The sequence below is a fragment of the Drosophila melanogaster genome, chromosome 3L, assembly GCF_000001215.4.
Source record: "Drosophila melanogaster chromosome 3L".
Taxonomy (NCBI): domain Eukaryota; kingdom Metazoa; phylum Arthropoda; class Insecta; order Diptera; family Drosophilidae; genus Drosophila; species Drosophila melanogaster.
Genome location: NT_037436.4, coordinates 2,081,687 through 2,100,512, shown reverse-complemented (window position 1 = coordinate 2,100,512; position 18,826 = coordinate 2,081,687). Strand labels below are relative to the sequence as shown.

Below are 18,826 nucleotides of genomic sequence, written 5' to 3'. Positions count from 1 at the left end.
CCACTTTCAAACTTTTTTTCTTTAACAGCAAACAAGACACTCGATCTGGACACCTTGGATGCTCAGCGTTTAGAGAAGATCCGACAACTGGAAACATATGCGCCTCCTCCTAAGCCCGTCGTGGAGGAGAAGGGCCAGAAACCCATTTTCCTCACACCGCTAAGCAACCTAGAACACTTGAAGGAGGGCGAGCACGCCCACTTGGAGTGCCGAGTGGAACCGATCAACGACCCCAACCTAAAGATTGAATGGTTCTGCAATGGCAAGCAGCTGCCCACCGGTCACCGTTACCGCACTACCCACGACTTTGGTTACGTCGCTTTGGACATTCTTTACGTCTATGGCGAGGATACCGGCACCTACATTTGTAAGGCCACCAATCAGCTGGGTGAGGCTGTAAACACCTGCAATGTGCGCGTGTTAAACCGACGCAGCATGATCCTGGATACCCAGCATCCCGATGCTCTGGAAAAGATTCAAAAGCTGGAGTCTAAGGTGCCGAATGCACGTACCGAGGTTGGAGACGCTCCGATCAGTCCACCTCATTTCACCGCCGAACTTCGCGGTTCCACTGAGATCTACGAGGGTCAGACCGCTCACTTCGAGGCCCAGGTCGCTCCAGTTCACGATCCTAACTTGCGCATTGAGTTCTATCACAATGGCAAGCCTCTGCCGTCTGCTTCTCGCTTCCACATCACCTTCGATTTTGGATACGTGTCTTTGGATATTACTCATGCTGTGGCCGAGGACGCCGGAGAATATTCTGTGCGTGCTGTTAACGCTTTGGGCCAAGCTGTGTCCTCCACGAATCTGCGCGTCATTCCGCGTGGCACCATCATTTCGGACACCCAGCATCCCGAGGGACTGGAGAAGATTCGCAAGCTGGAATCGACTGCGCCGCATCAGCGCCAGGAGCCTGAAACCCCCGGCACTCGCCAGCGCCCAGTGTTCACCCAACCTCTTCAGAACATCGACAGAATCAATGAACATCAGACGGCTCACTTCGAGGCGCGCTTGATTCCAGTGGGAGATCCCAATCTGAAGGTCGAGTGGTACCGCAACGAAAAGATCATTGAAGATAGCTCCCGTATCACCAAGCAGCACGATTTCGGTTTTGTGTCCCTCGACATCTCACATATTCGCAAGGAGGATGAGGGCGTGTACATGTGCCGCGCCGTCAATCCACTGGGTGAGGCAGTAACCACCGCCTCTATGCGCGTGGTATCTGAGGCCAGCATCCAAATGGATACTCAGCATCCGGACAGTATCAGTCGCATCCATCAACTGGAGAAACCACTGGCACCACGCCCCACTGAACCAGAGCGCCTGTTTGAGAAGCCCATCTTCACTCAACTGCTCACTGGACCTTCGGAGTTGTGGGAGGGTACTCATGCACACTTCGAAGCACGAGTCGTGCCTGTGGGAGATCCTTCTCTGAAGTTTGAGTGGTTTATCAACGGCGTGGAGCTTCAAATGGGCTCTCGCCTGCGCACCACACACGACTTTGGATTCGTCACCCTGGACATTACTGCAGTGGTACCAGAGGATGCCGGTGTCTACATGTGCCGTGCTTACAACGCCGCCGGTGAGGCTGTATCTTCTACTGCCATGAAGGTTAAGACCAAGTCGAATATTGATGGTCAGCCTTTGATTCCGGAGTCTTGGGAGGCTATTCGACTGAAGGAGGCTGCCATGAATCGTGTACCAGAGATGTTTGTTGACTCGACACCCCAACAAGCTCCGGTCTTCACCACGCATCTGCAGAGCTACGACAAGCTGCATGAGGGTCAGCACGTCCTTTTGGAAGCCCAAGTTGAACCCCGCGCGGATCCCAACCTCCGCATTGAGTGGTTTAAGAATGGTATTTCTCTAACCACTGGCTCCCGAATTCGCAGTACCTTTGACTTTGGACTAGTTACACTGTCCATCAACGGATTGCGTGCTGATGACTCCGCTATTTACACCTGCAAGGCTACTAACCAGGTTGGCGAGGCTGTCTCAACCTCATCTCTTAAGATCGAAGATCGCCATTGGCTTCAGGCCGAGTCTCTGCACCCAGATTCGTTGCCTCGCATTGGAGAGCTTGAGGCGCCCAAGGAGGGACGACCAGAGGCTCCAGAGCCCACTTATGAGACTCCTGTGTTTATTACTCATCTTAACAACATTGAGTGCAAGGAGAGCGACAATGTACGCTTCGAGTGCAACGTGGAACCGGCTCGTGATCCTACCATGTCCATCGAGTGGTTCTACAATGGACAACCGCTGCAGGCCGCTGCCAAATTTAAGTCCATCTACGATTTTGGCTACTGCGCTTTGGATCTGACCAATTCTTATGCTGAGAACAGCGGTGTTTACACATGTAAGGCTACTAACAGCAAGGGATCTGCAACTACCTCTGGCACTCTTAAGTGCACTGGTGGCAAGACCATGTTCCTAGACACCCAGCATCCGCAGGGAGAGGCTGGTCTTGAGGCTGTGCAGGAAACCGAGGAGGAGCTGGCCAATCGCTACACCAGCAAAACGACAAAGCCCGAGACACAGTATCCACCACCAGTATGGACGAAGCCACTGCAGGCCGAGTTCCATTTGTCGGAGGCCCAACCCATTCATTTGGAAGCCAACGTGGAGCCCAAGGAGGATCCCAACCTGTTTATAGAGTGGTACTTTAATGGCAAAATGCTGAACCATGGTTCTCGCTTCAAGATGACCAGTGAATTTGGTTTCGTTACCATGGATATGATCGAGGTATATGCGCGCGATCAGGGTATCTACACTTGCAAAGCGTACAACAAGGCTGGAGAGGCCTTTACCTCCACCACCATCTTCTGTTCGAGCAAGGAGAACATCATCGAGTCAACTCAGCACCCGAAGGGAGCTGAAGGCCTTGAGCAAATCCAGGACCTTGAAGACTCCCTGCGCAAGGACGGCTCTAAGCCAGAACAGCCAGATCTTGGCATCCCACCACGCTTCACCACTGAATTCGTTAATATTGCAGACATCGGGGAGGGTGAATTGGCTCACTTTGAGGCCAATCTCATTCCTGTTGGTGACCAGAGCATGGTCATAGAATGGTTCTACAACGGCAAGGTTTTGGAGGCCAGCCATCGTGTGCGTACCATCTACGCTTTTGGCACGGTTGCCCTGGAGGTTCTTGGCACCAAGATCGAAGACACCGGCACCTACACTTGCCGCGCCACCAACAAGCATGGAACTGCTGAAATAAGCTGCAATCTGGAGTGCGTGGACAAGCCGAGGGGCCAGAAGCCGCGCTTCACGTCCCACATTCAGCCGCTGGAGGGCCTGAAGGACGGACAGTCCGCTCACTTCGAGTGCACTCTGATTCCAGTCAACGATCCGGATCTGAAGGTGGAGTGGTATCACAATGGCAAGCTGATGCGTCACTCCAACCGCATCAAGACGGTTTCCGATTTTGGATACGTCGTTTTGGATATTTCCTATCTGCAGGATCATGACAGTGGAGAGTACGTTTGCAGAGCCTGGAACAAGTACGGTGAGGACTTTACCCGTACCACCCTCAATTGTGGAGGACGTGGCGGAGTGTTCTATGATAGCTTGCAGCCGGATTCACTGCAGAGGATTAGGGAGCTTGAGTGCCCACAAGGACAACAGGCAGATACCTCGGCTCCTCTGGTCGCTGAGCCCCCCAAGTTCATCACCCAGATCGTCGATGTAACTAAGCTGGTGGAGGGACAGTCTGCTCATTTCGAGGCACGTTTGACTCCAATCACCGATCCTGATTTGGTGGTGGAATGGTACTTCAACGGCAAGAAACTACCCCATGGTCACCGCTTCCGCACCTTCCACGACTTCGGTATTGTTATTCTGGACATTCTGTACTGCTACGAAGAGAACTCTGGTGTATACGAGGCCAGGGCTCGTAACAAGTATGGAGAGGATGTTACTAGGGCTTCGCTCAAGTGCGCCTCGAAGTCAAGCCTCATTTTGGACTCCCAGTTGCCTCGAGGAATGGAAGGTGGCTTGGAGAAGATCGCCAACCTGGAGTACAGCATGGTCCGCACTCGCGAAGAGACCACCGAAGAGACCAAGGGCAAGGCTCCCGTCTTTACTGTACCACTGGAAAACATCGAAAATCTGCGTGAGGGTGAAAATGCCCACTTTGAAGCTAGGATTACCCCGGCCGATGATCCCAAACTGAAGGTCGAGTGGTACTGGAACGGTCGTCCATTGAAGGCCGGTTCTCGTTTCCGCACTTTCTGCGACTTTGGCTTTGTCATCCTGGAGATTTCTCCTGTGTATCCTGAGGACTCCGGCGAGTACTCTTGCCGCGCAATCAACGAGTATGGTGAGGCGGTGACCACGGCCACCATGAAGATCCAGGGTAAGCGCAGCATCATCATGGAATCTCAGCTGCCCAAGGGCATGGAGGGAACTATCGATCGCATTGCCGAACTGGAGGGCTTGGGCTCCCGCAGCACCGAGTTCGTACCAGATGATGATACTGGCAAGCCACCAGAGTTTATCACCTCTCCCTTCGATATGGTTATCGGCGAGAACGCTCTGGCTCACTTCGAATGCCGTCTGCAGCCGATTAATGACCCATCGATGCGTGTGGATTGGTTCCACAATGGCAAGGCCTTGTGGGCTGGTTCTCGTATCAAGACCATCAATGATTTTGGCTTTGTAATCCTCGAAATTGCTGGTTGCTATCAGCGTGATTCGGGATTGTACACTTGCAAGGCCACGAACAAGCATGGTGAGGCCACGGTCTCTTGCAAATTGCAGGTTAAGGGTCGCCAAGGCATCGTTATGGAGCCCCAGTTGCCCTCCAACTTCCGCACCGGCACTGAGAGTCTGCAGAAACTTGAGGAGACCATGCATAAGCGTGAGGAGCTTGTGACTGAAGACGAGCAGCCCAATCCCCCGAAATTCACCGAGGAAATAAAGGACAATTTGGATGTTCCTGAGGGTGGTCCAATTCACTTTGACTGCCGTGTGGAGCCTGTCGGCGATCCAACCATGCGCATTGAGTGGTTCTATAATGGTCATGTTATGGCTACTGGATCTAGGGTCCATCAGCTCAACGACTTTGGCTTTATTGCTTTGGATGTGGACTACATCTATGCCAGGGATTCAGGCGAGTATACTTGCCGGGCAACCAACAAGTGGGGCACTGCCACAACTAGCGCAAAGGTCACTTGCAAGGGAAAGCACAATATTGTGTACGAGTCGCAGTTGCCAGAGGGCATGACCTCCGAAAAGTTGAAGGAGCTGGAGCGAGGACGCATCCCAGAAGCGCCAAAGGTGGTTGAGGAAGTGTTTGGACCACCAAAGTTCACCACACAGATCACTTCTGTGACTGTCGATGAAGCCGAGGCCGTTCGCTTTGAATGCCAGGTGGAACCCAAGACGGATCCCAGCCTGCGCGTCGAATGGTACCGCAATGGCAAGCCCTTGCCTTCTGGACATCGTTATAGAAATATTTTCGACATGGGCTTTGTTTCCCTGGATATTCTGTATGTCTATGGAGAGGACTCTGGAGAGTACGTGTGCCGTGCCATTAACAACTACGGCGAGGATCGCACCAGAGCTACAGTGTCTTGCAAGAGTAAGTTAGGATACACAGACATTGTATTTAACGCATTCAATATAATATTTGTTTTTTTTTTTCAGAACTCCCTACCATCTTACTCCAGAACCAAGTTCCTCGCGGCATGAAGCGTTCAGATGCTCTAACCCAAATGGAAGCTACCATCAAGAAATATACATCCGAAGTCCATTTGACAGAGGATGATCTATTCGATCCTGATCGCAAGCAGCCTCCTCGCTTTGTCACCCAAATCAAGGAGCAGCTTACTCTTACCGAGATGGCCGTCACCAAATTCGAATGCCAGTTGGCTCCCGTGGGAGATCCTAACATGAAGGTCGAGTGGTTCTTCAATGGCAAGCCATTGCTGCACAGTAAGCATTACGATTGTTTATTGCTTAACTCGAACGTTGTCTAAGCAGTTTGTAACTCTCTGCAGAGAACCGCTTCCAGCCCATTTACGATTTTGGTTATGTGGCAATGAACTTTGGCTGGGTTTATCCCGAAGACAGCGGAGAGTACGTGTGCCGTGCCACCAACTTGTATGGCAAGGACGAGACTCGTGCCATCATTAAGGTTTCTGGAAAGCCAGGAATTGTCTATGACTCCCAGCTGCCCGCTCACATGCAGAGCATTGACCGCATCCGCGAAATGGAAGCCTCATGGCAAGTGTAAGTATGAACCAAAACCGAATGTCGCACAGATTTTCGGGAGAATAAACATTGTCCTCTTATAAACCCATTATTATTATTTTTCTTTCGCTTTAGGGTACCCGATGAGGTTGATCCCGATGCCAAGCCCAGAACCAAGCCAGTGTTTGTGAGCAAACTGGAGCCCCAGACTGTGGAGGAGGGTGACCCAGCTAGATTCTGTGTTCGTGTCACCGGCCACCCACGTCCGAGGGTTATGTGGCTTATCAACGGTCACACTGTCGTTCATGTAAGTTTTAATGGAATTTCGTTTTGAAACAATCTTGAAACTAGGTAATCGTTATTTCAGGGCTCTCGTTACAAGCTGACAAACGATGGTATGTTCCATTTGGATGTCCCGAAGACACGTCAGTACGACACTGGCAAGGTAGAGGTGATTGCTCGCAACTCTGTGGGCGAATCGATTGCCACCACTGAACTGAAGGTTGTAGCACGATCGGACGATTATCGCAATGTGCTGAAGAATTCGCCACGTCGTAAGTTTAATTTTGAAGACACCCCAGAAATTCTGGAAACACTACTTATTTATCAGCTATTAGAGCGTTAACCATTTTTTAATGCAGTAGTCTTTAACTGAGAAAAACTAAATATGGACACTACATGCTATTTCACAAACAAAAACGCATTGTAAATATAAACATTCCAACACACAATACGCCACACAAGTTTAAGTAGCCGTAGCACCCAAGTTTATTTCACTATAACCACATTCCAAGTAGTTTGAACATTTTAAACAACAAGCACAAGTATACCCAAGTTCCAAAAAAACAATCCCGATATGTCCCAAGTCCCCAAAAATCCTCCAAAAGAACCGATTGTCGAACTCCAGTCAGCGAGAGGCTTCAGAAGAGGAAATCACGCAAAGGAAACCAAGGAAGTTGGCTCCCTAAGTATTGCCGGACCCGGGGTAATATGGTTATGACGTAGTTTTGCGTGTGCACTTTCCGTCTGTTTTAAACTCTGGTTATCATCCAGCTAGTCATTGACCTTCTCTCTGTCTCTACTCATTTGCTGTTCCCTCTGAAGAAACCAAAAGAGCTTGTGAACCTCTGTGAAAGCCCCTTTCATTTCTAAGCCTATAAAGCATTATTTTTCTTAAGTCGCCCACTTGTAAATAATTTTTAAGTTCTTAATGCATGCTAGTTTATTTGCTAACGCTTATGGATCATCCGAAAGTGCATGTGTTTGAGCTATAACTGCCTTTACCAAGAATTATTGTATGAATGAGTTCTGGTCGGCACTTAATAATGACCGCATTTTTGTTTAGCTTGGTACGATTACGAACTAGCTGCCTATCAGAAGGAGCGCCAGGAGAACGAGTTGGAAAAGGTATTCGATGAGCGTAAGCAGGTCCTTTCCGAACAGAGCTCCCACACGTTGAAGGGCGTGGAGCACCTGAAGCCCAAGCAATACAAGCCACCCACTCCGGACTGGCAGCAAAATGTCAAGGCCAAGAAGAGCGAGGACTACTACAACAAGCTGCAGACTCTGGAAACTGAACAGCTGCTGAAGGAGACCAACCTGCGAAGGGATACCCATCAGTACGCCATTCCCGGAGAGAAGGTTGTGAGCAGTTCTCAAGCCAAGGGAATGGCCCAGTCTTACGAAGAAAATCTGTGAGTACCTACTACATTCCTTAAAAGCTAAAACGGATCAAAATGACTGCATCCATTCTAGTCAAGAGAAAACGAGCACCACTGAAGTGCAGGCTGCTCCACCCAAGGGTATTGCCCAACCATCCGAATCATCCGTCCATGGTCGCGAAGTTCACATGAACAAGCAACAGCAGGTGCAGAAGGAGATCCAGGGTGACCTTGAGATTACCCGCAAGATAACCGCCACCGAAACAACCGAGGTTGAGCATAAGGGAACCATTCAGGAGCGTGTCGTTCAGGGACCCGTGAAACCGGCCAAGGCTCCGGTCTTCACCAAAAAGATCCAGCCATGCCGCGTCTTTGAGAACGAGCAAGCCAAATTTGAAGTGGAATTCGAAGGAGAGCCCAATCCTACGGTTAAATGGTACCGTGAGAGTTTCCCCATCCAAAACTCTCCGGATCTGCAGATTCACACCTTCAGCGGCAAGTCAATTCTGATCATCCGCCAAGTGTTCGTCGAGGACTCCGCAGTCTTCTCGTGTGTGGCCGAAAACCGTGGAGGAACTGCAAAGTGCAGTGCCAATCTTGTTGTCGAGGAACGTCGTCGCGCCGGAAAGGGTGGCATTCAGCCACCTAGTTTCGTGACCACCATACAGAGCACTACTGTGGCCACCGGCCAGTTGGCTCGCTTCGATGCCAAGGTTACAGGCACTCGCCCACTGGATGTGTACTGGCTTAAGAACGGCATGAAGATTCAGCCGAGCATCAAGTTCAAGATGCTGGAGGAGGACAGTGTTCACACTCTACTTATCATCGAGCCGTTCGCCGAGGATTCCGGTCGCTATGAGTGTGTGGCCGTCAATGCCGCTGGAGAGGCCCGCTGCGATGGTGACTGCATCGTGCAATCGCCCAGCAAACCGGAGAAACCTACGACTCCGGGCAGCGAGAAGGCGCCACATATTGTGGAGCAGCTTAAGAGCCAGACCGTGGAGGAGGGAAGCAAGGTTATCTTCCGCTGTCGAGTGGATGGCAAGCCCACTCCCACCGCCCGCTGGATGCGTGGCGAGAACTTTGTGAAGCCATCACGCTACTTCCAGATGAGCCGGCAAGGCGAGTACTACCAGTTGGTCATCTCGGAGGCCTTCCCCGAGGACGAGGGTACCTACAAGTGCGTGGCTGAGAACAAACTGGGCAGCATTCAGACCAGCGCTCAGCTCAAGGTTCGACCAATCGAGAACCTTGACGCCCCGCCCACTATCACAGCCCTCAAGGATGTCTCTGTCACCGAGGGCATGCCCGCTCAGTTTAAGACGACGGTGACCGGCAAAGTGAAAGCCACCAGCGTCCAATGGTTCCGCGAGGGTCAGCTGATTCCCGAAACACCGGACTTCCAGGTGGGTTGCGCTTCTCAATTCTCAACCTTTTTCTTTCAGCAGGGTGCAAGGTCAGGGTAGAGTTGTATATACATATGTACGTGCCCTTAAAACTGATGCCCTTCTTCCATACTTTCAGATGATCTTCGATGGCAATAGCGCTGTACTCCTGATTGGCACCACCTACGAGGAGGATTCGGGCATCTTTACTGTGCGCGTAACCTCGTCCACCGGCCAGGTTGAATCCTCAGCCAAACTGACTGTTAAAAGTAAGGATTAAACTAAAACTAAGCCAAAACCGAAACCAGAGTTCGAAACCTAGCAAAACCAAACGTAAGCGAACCGTGTTCAAACAAACAAACCAACCAACATCAACAAACCAACTCCAAAGAATGCTCAAAAAAGAATATATGAAATGAACAAAAACAAAACAACGACCGAGAAGAACTTTAACTATTAATCCCCGAGTTACTGACGTATTACATACAGTTACTACTACCCCTCAACCTATCTATATATACATATATGATCAACTACTAGTCGTAAAAGTTTGAGTGAAGAATATTTTAGAGCGAGCCTGTCGAAACTTTCAAGGATTTTTCTAAACTATCAAACGAACGAGTTATATTTACTAACCATTGCAAAATGTAAAAAGTGAAATGCAGCAAAAACAATAAACAAAAAAAGGATTAAATTAAAGATATCTAACACGAAAACGTAACCGAAAAAGCAGCACAAAAATATGAAAACAATTTTTAATTGAAAAATAATAAAAATCATTACAAGTATTTTGCAACATAAATATTTATAGACCATTTTTCTTTCTGGCACAGCCAAGACAACAGAAGCAACAACAACAACAGCAGGCATTAAATAAAATTTAAAAATTTTCTGTAGCGAGTTGAGTGAAAGTGGAAGTGACTCAAAACCAAATGTAGCATATCGTATAGAAGATCTCTAGCCCCTCGAGTTGAGTTATAAATAAGGCTGCTTATGTACAGCTGGCCACTTTAAGCACACATAATAATATTTTCAGTACCCGAGCCGTCGTCCGTAAATATACTTAAATATACCAATATAGCCATGCACATAGGTATTATGTGCCCCATCTATGAGTAGGATAGTTTTGGGTCCGTGTGCAAAACGCACATTTGTCCCGCCTCCGCTCGAGCGTGAAAGTTGTATTTTTCATTTGAATATTAGCATAAAATATTATGGATGACACATCTAGCGCACACACACCGCGGGCTTCGTGGCGATGCCAGTGGTGCGCTATCTTGTATCTGCCAGATACACATTTCCCATATTCTATTTTTCATCTTCAATTTCCCCCTTCGAACGTGCGCAAAAACTAGCACGAATCGTTCAGATAGCAGCAAGCAGTCAGTTTGTAGAAAAAACAGAAAATATCGAAAGCCTTTCAGCTGCCAACCGAATTTTCTCAGACATATTAAGACATACGTACGCCCAGCGGGTGTTCTATTTTCAATTTCTTTTTGGAGAATGTGAATGTTTGGCTTTCGAGAACTAATTTCCAATAGATTAGCGTTCGAAATCCGTTACGCTATTTTTAGTCACGCTGTGCTGTCTGGATTTCAGGCTTTCAGCTACAATGAAAAACATTTATGTATTTTCTCAAGTAAATCTTGAAATTTATTTCAATTTTCTTTCAATAAAACACAAAAGCACCGAAACAGAATAAATATATTTGCTTAGGCATACGTGGATGGTTTATAGGTACCTAGAACATATCTTGGTTCTAGGTTCTATAGGAAAACATCATGATAAATTACCTCTTGTTGTTGCTACTGCTGTCTATAAGGTGGATCAGGCAGAGATGAGAGATATACCGATGTTAGTCGGGCGACTCATCCTCTTGGTCATTAGAAAAGAACATGAATTGATGATTCTGTTTATGGTGCAGAAAAGAATTTAATTAGATTAATCAGTTACGGCTGTTCAGTCATCAAGCCGCGAGCCTCTGTGATTCATAGATGCACCGAGATTTATATTTATATTTAGCTGCCAGGCAGATTTCGGCTTTTAAGCAATGATTAAGGTTCCGTAGTCCCCCTGAAAGTGAAATCATTGTTAGAAAGGCTTCGACAGGAGGCTTTAAGATACATTACAGCATATATGACTTTTACCAGAAACTCCGAACAGACAGTCGTACGCTCCAGTCCTTCAGTCCATCTTATGATGACTTCGATAGTAGACGATGTTAAAATGATTATTGTATTGTTTACTTTAATTGAATTTACGTTTAATTGAATTTTATTTATTTTGTAGTGATGTTGCATGAGATTTTATTATTCATTTTTTATTACCGCTTTTTATTATTACTAATTCGTTTCCTTACTCTATTGTTTGTCACACACTTTCGTACTCGATCGCCAGCAATCAATCATACATTTCGTGTACAAAATCCAAACGAAACTCGAAAGTAAATGCCGCTTTTGCCGCCAATTTTAATACTTTTTGTTACACGTTTTCCTTTGTGGCGAGAAGCTTTACTAAAAAATTAATCATAAAAACTCATGCGACCTTCGTTTTAAGTCTTATCTGTCTTTTATCTGTCATGTTTATGTTTACCCGATATGTTTTTATGTTCGATCACTTTACGATGACTTTAAAACTTAATTGATTTGTTTCCATTTGAATAATTGGTAAGAACCAACACTCGCGTACACTCTTTTGTTGTTTAATTGTATCTCTCATGTATTTAATACTTAAAACAAATACCGCGTCTATAAATAAATCCAAGCAAAATGCATAACGATTGGAAACTTGTTTTTACAACTGCCAAATGTCCTTCTTGCCACATTCCTTCTGCTGCTACTGCTAAAATTGCACCGCCGCTGCTTGCTTCCCGTCATCCACATGTCGCCCGGAATCTCAGGAGTTTAGGGAATACAGGTAGGTAGTGTCGATGCACGGGGTATAAGTATGTCCCCAACTAGATCTGTCTACCTTGTGATGTGTTCTGTTCTGCTGCCGATTGTTGTCTACATCCGACTGAGATCGTTGGAGTGCGCCGCACTGCGCTCTGGCTATACGGCTGGTCTGTGTCTATATGAGCCCCGAGAACATCGAAGCGGACACACCCCGCCCATAAATCTGTTGTAGCTCTGCCGATGGTCGAACTGAACAGCCCCACCTGGTGACGTAGCCGCCACTAATCAGATATCTATTTTTGGCCTTAATGTATACACAGGCATTTGAATTGTTTGCTCTCAATTGTACACTTGCCTGGCCACAAGCCCAGACGACCCCCTCCCTCATTCTATCTATCACGATGACGAGGATGATGAGTTGAAGTCAAACGAATGTCACTATTCGTTACGATGTACCCAATTGCTGCCATGACAATGTGCCAGATTTAGGTGCAGGCTAATGCAGTTTCCATTACCACCAAGTGGATTCGTCACACACGATTAGTGAATCACGAAACATAGATAATCGTCCTACTCACTCACTCCACGCCACTCTGACTACTCGCACCTATTTTTATCAATGCCAATTATCAAAAATATGTATTGACCTAGGGCCCAATCCCATTTATGCTTTATTCACGGTCAACGCAGATGAGCTGTCAGCTGGCGAAATGTGATTTGTGGTCGACACACGCACCTTTCAGATGGAGGGTTTTTGGTTTCCTCGAGTCCGAACAGATATTCAGCATACGAATTTTAATGGCTCAGAATAATAGATAATATATATGTTTATGTACGTAGAGAGAAGCAGGTAAGTGGTGGAAAATTGCATCTGGATGATGCTCCTTGGGGCATTACATTAAGTGGCTTGCGATCTCATTGCGAATGAACTAACTAGCTGTTTAGTGTTATTTATATATCTAATGAATACTCCTTGCTAAAGGTTTAATTTTATAAAATTTGCTTAAATGGATTTTTTTCAATAGTTCGCTTTTTATACTAAGCTCTACTTGAGCTCTGCTCCTATATTAAGCGCATATGACAAACTATTATAATTATTGTCCCATTCGAACTCTGGATATGTTTTGTTAGTTATCCCACCTTTAGACTTAGGGATATATTAAATAAAGTCTCCAATTAATCCCTCTTAGAACGACGCATCTCGGCCTTTCAATTGCGAACGATTGATTCCGCCGAGGATGAGTCCTCTTCCTCTGGCCGGGAGGACAGTGCCCCCGAGTCGCCACACGCTTTCCAACCTGGCCAGCAACCAGGCCAGCAGTTTGGTCAATTCCTGGGCGTCAACGGGCAGGGTCAGCATCAGGGAAGATCGCGGCAGAAGAAACCCAAGGTAAGGAGCAAGTCCCTGCAGCCGGCTACAAAGGTGATACCATGGCGCAAGTCATCGCGTCCCACTCGAGGTCGTTCCCTGGACAAGGGAGTCTTCCTGCCAGGCTTCAAGCCTGAACCGGTCAAGTCCTGGACTGAGGAGACTATTAACTTAAAGGCCACGCCAATTGAAAAGAAAAAGCCCGCACCAAAACTTGAGGCAGCAAAGGTTGTACTGAAGTCTATCAAAACCGAACGTGATCAGGGCATCATGAGTCTAGGCGCTACCCTGGAGCAGATCATTGCTGGAAAAACCGAAAAGGAAGCCATTCCTTGGATCACTATGCGTGAAAAACTTAAGGCAGTCGAAAGTGTTCAGCAACAGCTCAACAAATTCGATCTGGATGAGGTCTATCTGCAACCACTTGAAGGCCAAATTGAAACTGAGGGGCAGCTGCCACAACAGGCTCAGGTGGAGCAGGTGCAGCGCACTAAGGAAATCCAGCGCCTGAAGAGCATGGAAAGCGTTGAGATTATGGAGATGACTGACCAGATCGATAAGCTGATCACCCAGCAGCAAAACGCTAAAGATCTCATTCCCTGGAAGGAGATGCGCCAGCAGCTTAAGAGTGTCCAGCGGGTTACCAAGCAGATTGACAAGTTCAAGATTGAGGAAGTCGAGCTCCGTCACCTGCAGGCTCAACAAGCCATTACGGAGGAATATCAAACAGGAACAGCCGAGGAGACTGTCGTCATGATTGATGAGAGCTCCAAGGGCTCGATCTCTAAAGTGCTTCGTCGCGATGAACAGCTTCAGTATGAAGATCAGTCGAATATCTACAAGCAGAAGTTTATCACCACTGAGGATGTTAACATTATGCATGTTTCGGAGCGCGAGAAGCTAGAAGCTCAGAGATTGATACGCGAGCAGCAGGCTGTAAATTGGCGCCAGCAGCAACAGCGCCCACAGTTGCAGCCCCTGACTTCGGTTGAGGATACAGTAATCTCTCAGACTTCTGAGAGACAGAAATTGGTGCAACAGCAGAGCTTCATCGAGGAGGCTCAGCGTCAGCAGTTTGTGCAGGTCGAGGACTCCCAGATGATGAGCCTCGAGGAGTATGAGCACCAAAAGATAATAAACCAGCGCACCCAACAAGAAGCGTTTAGCTGGCGACAGCCTCGTGAGCCTCAAAAGTTTATTCAGGTGGAAGACTCCACGTTGCTTCACTTACAGGAACGTCATGATACGCAGGAACAGCAGCTGTTGCAACAACAGCCTGTTATGTGGGACCGTGGCAGAAAAAAGCCAGATCAACCACAATATGTGCAACCCCAGGAGCAGCGTGTTAAAGAAGAATTCGTGGAGAAGCCAAAAACGTACGAGGAAATGCACGACGAGCTGGTTGAACCAACTCCGATTGAACAACCTCAGCCGGTGCCAGTTATGTGGGAGCGAGGCAAGAAGAAACCTCAGCCCCAGGAGAAGACTTTCGAAGAGGCGCACGACGAGTTGGTTGAACCCACGCCTGTCCAGCAACCGGAGCCAGTGCCTGTCATGTGGGAACGTGGCAAGAAGAAGGTGGCTCAGCAGGAAACAGTTTTATCACAGGAAGTTGTGCAAACATCACAGGTAGTCGAGCAGCAGATCGTTGAGGAAACAAAGAAAACGGCTGTTAGACGAGTGATTCCACCAAGGGAGCCGGAGCAGAAGGTGGAGCAGGTTACCTTGAAACCAACACCTCGCCCTCGTCCTAAGGAGGCTGTAAAGGCTGAGGAGATTCAATTGAAACCCTTGAGGAGCACCAGACCCGTACCACAACCAGTGGAGGCGGAACAGAAAGCCTACGAAGAAGCTACCGATGAGTTGACTGAAGAACCCATACCTCAACCGCAGCCTGTCATGTGGGAGCGTGGCAAGAAGAAGCCCCAAAAACCCCAAGAGGAAGTGACCGAGATTCCGAAAACTCTTGAGATTGCAGTCGACACGCTTGAGGAGGAAGTGCCGAAGCCAACAGAACCACAGCCACAACCTGTTTTGTGGGCGCGTGGCCAAAAGAAGCCTCAAAAGCCTGATGAGCAAAAACAAGAGCTTCCAAAGAGTCTGGAGATTGCCGTCGACACTATAGAAGAGGATCTTATCAAGCCCGTTCAGCCTGAACCACAGCCTGTTCTTTGGGAACGCAAGAAAAAGAAACCGCAACCTCAAGACGTAATCGAAGAAAAGTTGGATGTAGCTCCGACCAAGACATACGAAAAAGCAGTCGATGTTCTGCCCGATGAGCCTAAGGTTGAGGAGAAGCCAGAGCCTGTCCTATGGCAGCGTGGTAAAAAGAAGATTCCCAAGTCAGAGCCCACTGAAGAAGTGCATCCCGATGAGGTAGATGCCCAAATAGAGACTGTAGTTAAGGAAGATGAAATGATTGTCGAAGAAAAACGCCGAATCAAGAAAACCAAAAGGCCCAAGTCGACGAAAGAAGTTACCGAGGAGTTGTTTGAAGAACAGCCGGAAGAGGAAATATCTCCAGAAGAGGAAGTGCCGCAGAAAGAAGTTATTGAAGAAATTGAGGAAATTGTTGAAGAAAAACGTAGGCTTAAGAAAACAAAGAAGCCCAAGCTTACACAGCAGGTGACCGAAGAAGAAACTCCCCATGAAGAGATAATCAAAGAGTCTGAAGAAGTTGTTCAAGAACAGGAAGAGATAGTTGAAGAAAAGAAGAAGGTCAAAAAGGTTAAGAAACCCAAGACAGTCGCAGAGAAACAGCTCAAAGAAGAAGAAATCCCAACAGAGGAGACTGTTGAAGAGGAAGAAACTGCTGAGGACCAGCAACTAGTCGTTGAAGAGAGCAAAAAGGTTAAAAAAGTAAAGAAACCAACTGGGACAGTTGAAAAGACTGATGTTGAGGAATTGCCAGGAGAGGAAGTTCCAGTAGAGGAAGTTCCAGTAGAGGAAGTTCCAGAAGACGTGGCTCCAGAAGAAGAGCTCATCGAGGAACAGGAGGAAATCGTTGACCAAGATGAAATCCAGGAACAAAAGCGAAAGGTCAAAAAGGCAAAGAAGCCGAAGAAGACTATAGAAAAGACCGAAATAGAAATAGAAGAAGACCAACCAGAAGAGGAGGTTCTGCAAGAAGAAATAATTGGGGAGCAGGAAGAAATAACAGAAAGGCAACGTAAAGTAAAAAGTATTAAAAAGCCCAAGAAAGTTGTAACCGAAAAGACAGTGGATCAGACAGAACAGCCAGAAAAGCCGGAAGAATCGCAAGCCGAAGAGGTGAAAGAAACCGTAACCGAAGAACCCAAAAAGCCTAAGCCTGCGCCCGAAGAGGCAAAGGTTGAGCAAGTCGAAAAGATTTCACTGAAACCTGCGCCAAGAAAACAACGTCTTCTGCCCGAAAAAGAACAAGTGGAGGAGGTCTTGCTTAAGCCCGTGAAAAAGATTGTTGCTGTGTCGGAAGCGGAACAACCCGAAACACCTGAAACGGAATTCGAGGTGAAAGAGTTTGCCATCACCACTACAGAGGATATACTGGATGTAACAAAGAAGCGTGTTAAGAAGAAAAAGCCCAAAACAAAGGTTGCAGCTGAAGAATCCACTGAAGAACCAGCTGAAGAAACTGAAGAGTTTGAAGAAGAGGCAACCCAGCCCGAAGAAGTGCAACCAGTTGAGGAAATTCCGGAGGAGCCACAAGTAAAGGAAGTTGCTGACGAACGTAAAACGGCACCTAAGCCAAAGCCTAGAAAGGAAGAAATCATCGAGAAGGTTGAAGAAGTTGCTCTAAAGCGAGTTACTCGGCCAAAGAAGGAGCTACCTCAAGAGGCGACCATCGAGGAAGTGCGTTTGAAGCCTACTCAACGCACTTCTATCAAGCCCGAAGAAGTCAAACTAGAGGAAGTGGACTTGCAGCATGTGGAGAAGAAAGAGGATGAAATCGTTCAGGAAGAGAAACGAAAGACCAGAAAGGTTAAGAAGCCAAAACACGAAGACTTGCCGGAAATTCCCGATGCTGAGCCAACGCAACTGGAAGAGGCTGAACACATTGAACTGGAGAAGCAACCAAAGCCCGAAGAAGACCAGCCACAGGTGCCATGGAAGAGAGGTGAAAAGAAACAGCCTGTTGAAGAAGTCTTGGAGGAAAAGAAATGGCCATCTGGTAAACGCCGTCCACTGCCTGAACAGCAGCCGGAAGAAGTTCAACTGAAGCCAATTCCATCTAAACCAATTGAAGAACAGCAAAAGCCAGAGAAGGCCATACCTGGTCCGCAACTTGTGCCAGAAGAAAAGCCTGAAAGCGAAGAGGAGGAACTGGAACTTGAACCGCTCAAGCTGCCCGAGGACAAGAAGCCAAAAGAGCCTAAGGCTAAGAAAGAGAAGAAGAAGAAGCCCAAGCTGAAGAAGGCCACACCATCAGTAGATGAGGTGTCCGAGGAAGTCGCCGAGCCCTTCGATGAGCCCATTGCTGAGGAAGATGAAGTGGAAGAGATGCCAGTGGACGATGTCAAGGTCGTGGCAGTGTCGGAAGACGTACTGCCCGAAGAGGAAGTTGTGCCCACAGAGGAGACTCCCGAGGCAAAGCAAAAGGCGCACAAGAAGCGCACAAAGCGCCTAAAGGAGGCCTCCGTAGAGGGTCAACCTCAGCTGCTGGAAGCGGCTATTGCTGAAATCGAAAAGGTGGATGAAATATCCCAGGAGATCTCACAAAAGACTATTACCCTACTCAAAAAGACTGAAGACACAAGACCTCAATTCATAACGACTGAACAGCTTATCGAGCTGGATGTGGAGGACGTCCGACGCGATCTAGAAATGAAGGTCACATCGAACATCATTAAGAAGGAGAAGCGTCGCGTGGTGCTGGACGACAGTCAACCGTTGCCTGAGCTGGAACTGATTACCCAGAAACGAATCCAAGAGGGCATAGACAAGGTGGCCGATGAGGAGCTTATAGAGGACCAGCAGTTAATCCAAAACCAGCAGGAGACGACTACCTCTGAGGTTATCGGCCAGGAGCGCAAGCTTGTCAAGAAGAAGAAGAAGGAGATTAAGCCTCCAAGGATCACCGAGAAATTGCGCCCACGCCAATGTGTTCCCGAGGAACCCACCGTGCTGGAGTGCAAAGTGGAAGGAGTTCCGTTCCCAGAAATCAAATGGTACTTCAACGATATTCTCCTGTTTGCTTCTGAGAAGTATGAAATCACTGTCATGGAGCAAGTGGCGAAGTTGAAGATTGCCAAGGTCACGCCCAGTGATGTTGGCGTCTATACATGCGAGGCCAAGAACGAGGCTGGAGTGGCCACAAGTCGTACCAACATTATTTTAGGT

At 47.8% G+C, this 18,826-nt stretch overlaps 1 protein-coding gene and 1 non-coding gene across 16 annotated transcripts in view; one reads left to right on the top strand and one right to left on the bottom strand.

The window, feature by feature from the left end:
• sls (sallimus) overlaps nt 1–18,826 on the top strand; it is a 75,931-nt gene that overhangs the window by 15,099 nt on the left and 42,006 nt on the right. For 9 of the 13 annotated variants that reach the window (NM_001274383.1, NM_001274384.1, NM_001274381.1 and 6 more), the window contains exons 7-15: nt 29–5,587; nt 5,653–5,940; nt 6,006–6,237; nt 6,334–6,505; nt 6,566–6,752; nt 7,544–7,892; nt 7,954–9,265; nt 9,384–9,513; nt 13,329–18,824. In NM_001274383.1, coding sequence (NP_001261312.1) covers nt 29–5,587; nt 5,653–5,940; nt 6,006–6,237; nt 6,334–6,505; nt 6,566–6,752; nt 7,544–7,892; nt 7,954–9,265; nt 9,384–9,513; nt 13,329–18,824 — 13,725 coding nt within the window. Of the gene's footprint in view, nt 1–28; nt 5,588–5,652; nt 5,941–6,005; nt 6,238–6,333; nt 6,506–6,565; nt 6,753–7,543; nt 7,893–7,953; nt 9,266–9,383; nt 11,976–13,328; nt 18,825–18,826 lie in introns of those variants that run through there. The other 4 variants (NM_001274385.1, NM_001274382.1, NM_001259622.1 and 1 more) reach the window with 3 other exon arrangements.
• Nucleotides 10,887–12,347, bottom strand: asRNA:CR42860 (antisense RNA:CR42860). Of its 3 annotated transcripts, none has more exons than NR_048217.1 (2): nt 12,215–12,347; nt 10,887–11,447 (listed from the first exon to the last, which is right to left on the bottom strand). The 3 variants fall into 3 exon arrangements; NR_037747.1 differs by having other exon boundaries at nt 10,887–11,317; nt 11,374–12,260; NR_037748.1 differs by having other exon boundaries at nt 10,887–12,260.